Source organism: Propithecus coquereli, unplaced genomic scaffold (genome assembly GCF_000956105.1).
Source record: "Propithecus coquereli isolate 6110/MARCELLA unplaced genomic scaffold, Pcoq_1.0 Scaffold119, whole genome shotgun sequence".
Lineage (NCBI taxonomy): Eukaryota > Metazoa > Chordata > Mammalia > Primates > Indriidae > Propithecus > Propithecus coquereli.
In genome coordinates this window covers 5,839,768-5,842,746 of record NW_012135969.1, presented here as the reverse complement: position 1 = coordinate 5,842,746, position 2,979 = coordinate 5,839,768, and the positions used below count along the sequence as shown (strand labels likewise).

Sequence of the window (2,979 nt, the reverse complement as noted above, 5' to 3'; positions counted from 1 at the left end):
AAAAAAAAAAAAAAAAAAAGAATTCACCAAAGATTACATGCAATCCACTGATTATTAGTCTGTTTAGTAACATAAGGAAGGCTCATCTAGAACTGTCTCTAAAAGAAGATAACAAGGGGTCGGGGAGAGAAGGGAAGCAGAGTCTGTATCAGTATGTGAATGGAGAGGAAGAATGTTGAAAAGATAGCTACATCAGATGTGTGTTCAGGCAGAGTTCTTCTGAATTGTGTGGACAGGGTCCTTAGATGTTGCCTTTGGCCATACTAAAATCATCTCATAACATTTTGTGCCACTCTGTTAGAGTTCACTATACCTTTAGTGGAAGAGGTGTCTAAATTTTTTCTTATGAGACATTAAACTTCAGGAAGGCAGGGACCATTTCTTATTCTCTTGAATCTCTAGTATTCACAGTGTCTAGAATTTTCTAGTAGCTAAACAAATGTTTATTAAGTTAGCATTGTTCATAAGTGCAGACATGTAAATATCTCTGACGATAGAAACCTGAGTGTTGTAGATGATATGACTGATTTATAGTTATGATCTTGACATTTATGAAAGATTTGTTATATTTCATGTAGTCTGTGGATGAACTCTTTGTAAACTGCATTTCATCTCTATATGCCAGTTTTAAAGTATTTAGAAGAGTTTCTACTTATACTAAGACTCCCTTTTTCCTAGGATGCTAGGAGTAACCACTTTAACCTCAAATTGGTATTGTCTTAAACTCCAGCAGAGTAGTAACTCTTTCTACCTTGTCTTGGATTATCTGCCATCCTCCTAATTCTTTTTTTTTTTTTTATTTGAGACAGAGTCTCACTGTGTTGCCCGGGCTAGAGTGCCGTGGCGTCATCTTAGCTCACAGCAACCTCAAACTCCTGGGCTCAAGCGATCCTCCTGCCTCAGCCTCCCGAGTAGCTGGGACTACAGGCATGCGCCACCATGCCCAGCTAGGTTTTTTTTGTATATATTTTTAGTTGTCCAATTAATTTCTTTCTATTTTTAGTAGAGACGGGGTCTCGCTCTTGCTCAGGCTGGTTTCGAACTTCTGAGCTCAAACGAGTGCCTCCCAGAGTGCTAGGATTACAAGGCGTGAGCCACCACGCTCAGCCTGTCCTAGCTTTTGACAAAGATACCCAGAAGGGATTTTCAACAGGAGAGGATCTCTGAGGATGTCACTTGACTAAAAGCTACCAGTAAATGCTGCTTGGGCCATGTTTTCACCCTTCCATAGCTTATTTTTCTGGAGTTAATATTTTTAAAGCACTGTCCTTTGTGTTATTCTTGCTAGGATAGACCACCAGCACCTGGTCTCAAAGTCTCTCTGTGCTTTGTTCTGCAGGAAAAATTCTGATGAGGCTGACCTGGTCCCTGCCAAGGAAGCCAATGTCAAGTGCCCACAGGTTGTCATATCCTTCTATGAGGAAAGGCTGACGTGGCATTCCTACCCCTCGGAGGATGATGACAAAAAAGATGACAAGAATTAACTCTGAGTACCAGCCCCTGTCATATCTGACTGTGGGTTTCAAGTGGGGAGGGAAGGAGTTTTACTTGTCTTGACACCATAGAGGTGGCTTGAGAAGATGTCCTTTGAAGAGCCAGTATAGTTTCTGTGCCCTGCAGCAGCCCAAAGTGCTTTAAAGCCGTTCAAGCTGTATAGTTTGCACACCCATCCCAGTGGAGGGGAAGGGGGGATAAGTGTTTCAAGGCAACCCATTCTGCACTTTGTTGAGAAAAGCAAAGGGCCTTCTATGAAGGACAAAACTTGTAGAATTGGGTGTGTGGGAGAACAAAAAGATACTGTAGATCTTCAAAGAGCATCTCCACAACCCACAGCCTTCTTCCCAATAGTGTTAACTCTGCATTTTTACAGCGTAGCATGTGTGTAGTTTTTGGCTATTACTGGTGTATTATTTGGGGGTGGGAGGGATGGGGTGGAAAAGAAAGGAGATGAGTAGGATCATTTTGGTTAAAATTTGGGGCCTGATTGGGGAAATGGTGAAATAATGGAAAGAACAGACAACTAATGATTTGCTTCTATGTCCATAATATTTTACCTTTTCAAAAAATGCCATTGGCACCACAAATGAGGACTGTGAGAGACTGTTTAAAAGCTGTGAATGCCTGAAACCTGTAAGCCAAGGTGTTCCCTGCCTGAACTTAATGCTGTTCCCCACAAAGTACTAAGCCAGCTCATAAGTTACCAAAGCTGCCATTGTGGAGATGGAAACTGACTGAAGAGAGGAAAGTCTTGTATTGGAGAGTATACATCGGCAGATCATTCTGTCCTAGAGGTGCTAATTCCTAAAATTAAACAAGACGACCCTTTCTTTTCCAGTTACGAAGTTATAAATAGCTTATTCATCCAAGCCACTGGCTGAGGTGTTGGGGAAGAGGGTGGTACAGGAGATGGGAGAGTAGGGAAGACAAGGGCCCATGCTCTTAGGGCAGAGAACTCGTGAAAGCCTCTCTGTTGTTGTTTTGTTTTTTTTCTTTGAACTTTTGAGATGGGACAGTAGGGAAGACAAGGGCCCATGCTCTTAAGGCAGAGAACTCTTGGAGCCTCTCTGGTTTTTGTTGTTGTTGTTGTTGTTGTTGTTTTTTGAACTTTGAACTCTAAAACCATTGGTAGCAGGGTTCAGTCACTGACAGCACAAGTTTCATTGAATCAGTTCAAGAGTTGAATGATTTCAAAAGCCCTGGTCTCAGGAGAAGATTAAACTTTCATACTGGGGCAATGGTTTGCTGTAAAACACAACAAACAAAAAACATTTTTTAAAAAATCCTAAGAATTAAATGATACCCAAAATACTCTGTCTTGAATCACAAGATCCATCAGTTCTTGACATCTTCTAGAGTTGCAACTAGAGCTACATTGTAAAATCTTTTTAGGCATGTGCTAGATTTCTGTGAAATTTTGTTTAAATGTAAACTTCATACCACACTGTCAGTTTTTGTCTTAATAAAACTATAGATTTATAA

General features: G+C 40.8%; 1 protein-coding gene across 1 annotated transcript in view; it reads left to right on the top strand.

Moving 5' to 3' along the window:
• The window catches only part of CBX1 (chromobox homolog 1), a 20,745-nt gene extending 17,766 nt beyond the window's left edge, over nucleotides 1-2,979 (top strand). The window contains exon 5 of the mRNA XM_012662269.1: nucleotides 1,340-2,979. Within this exon, the coding sequence (XP_012517723.1) occupies nucleotides 1,340-1,484 (145 nt within the window). The 3' untranslated portion in view covers nucleotides 1,485-2,979. The remainder of the gene's footprint in view (nucleotides 1-1,339) is intronic.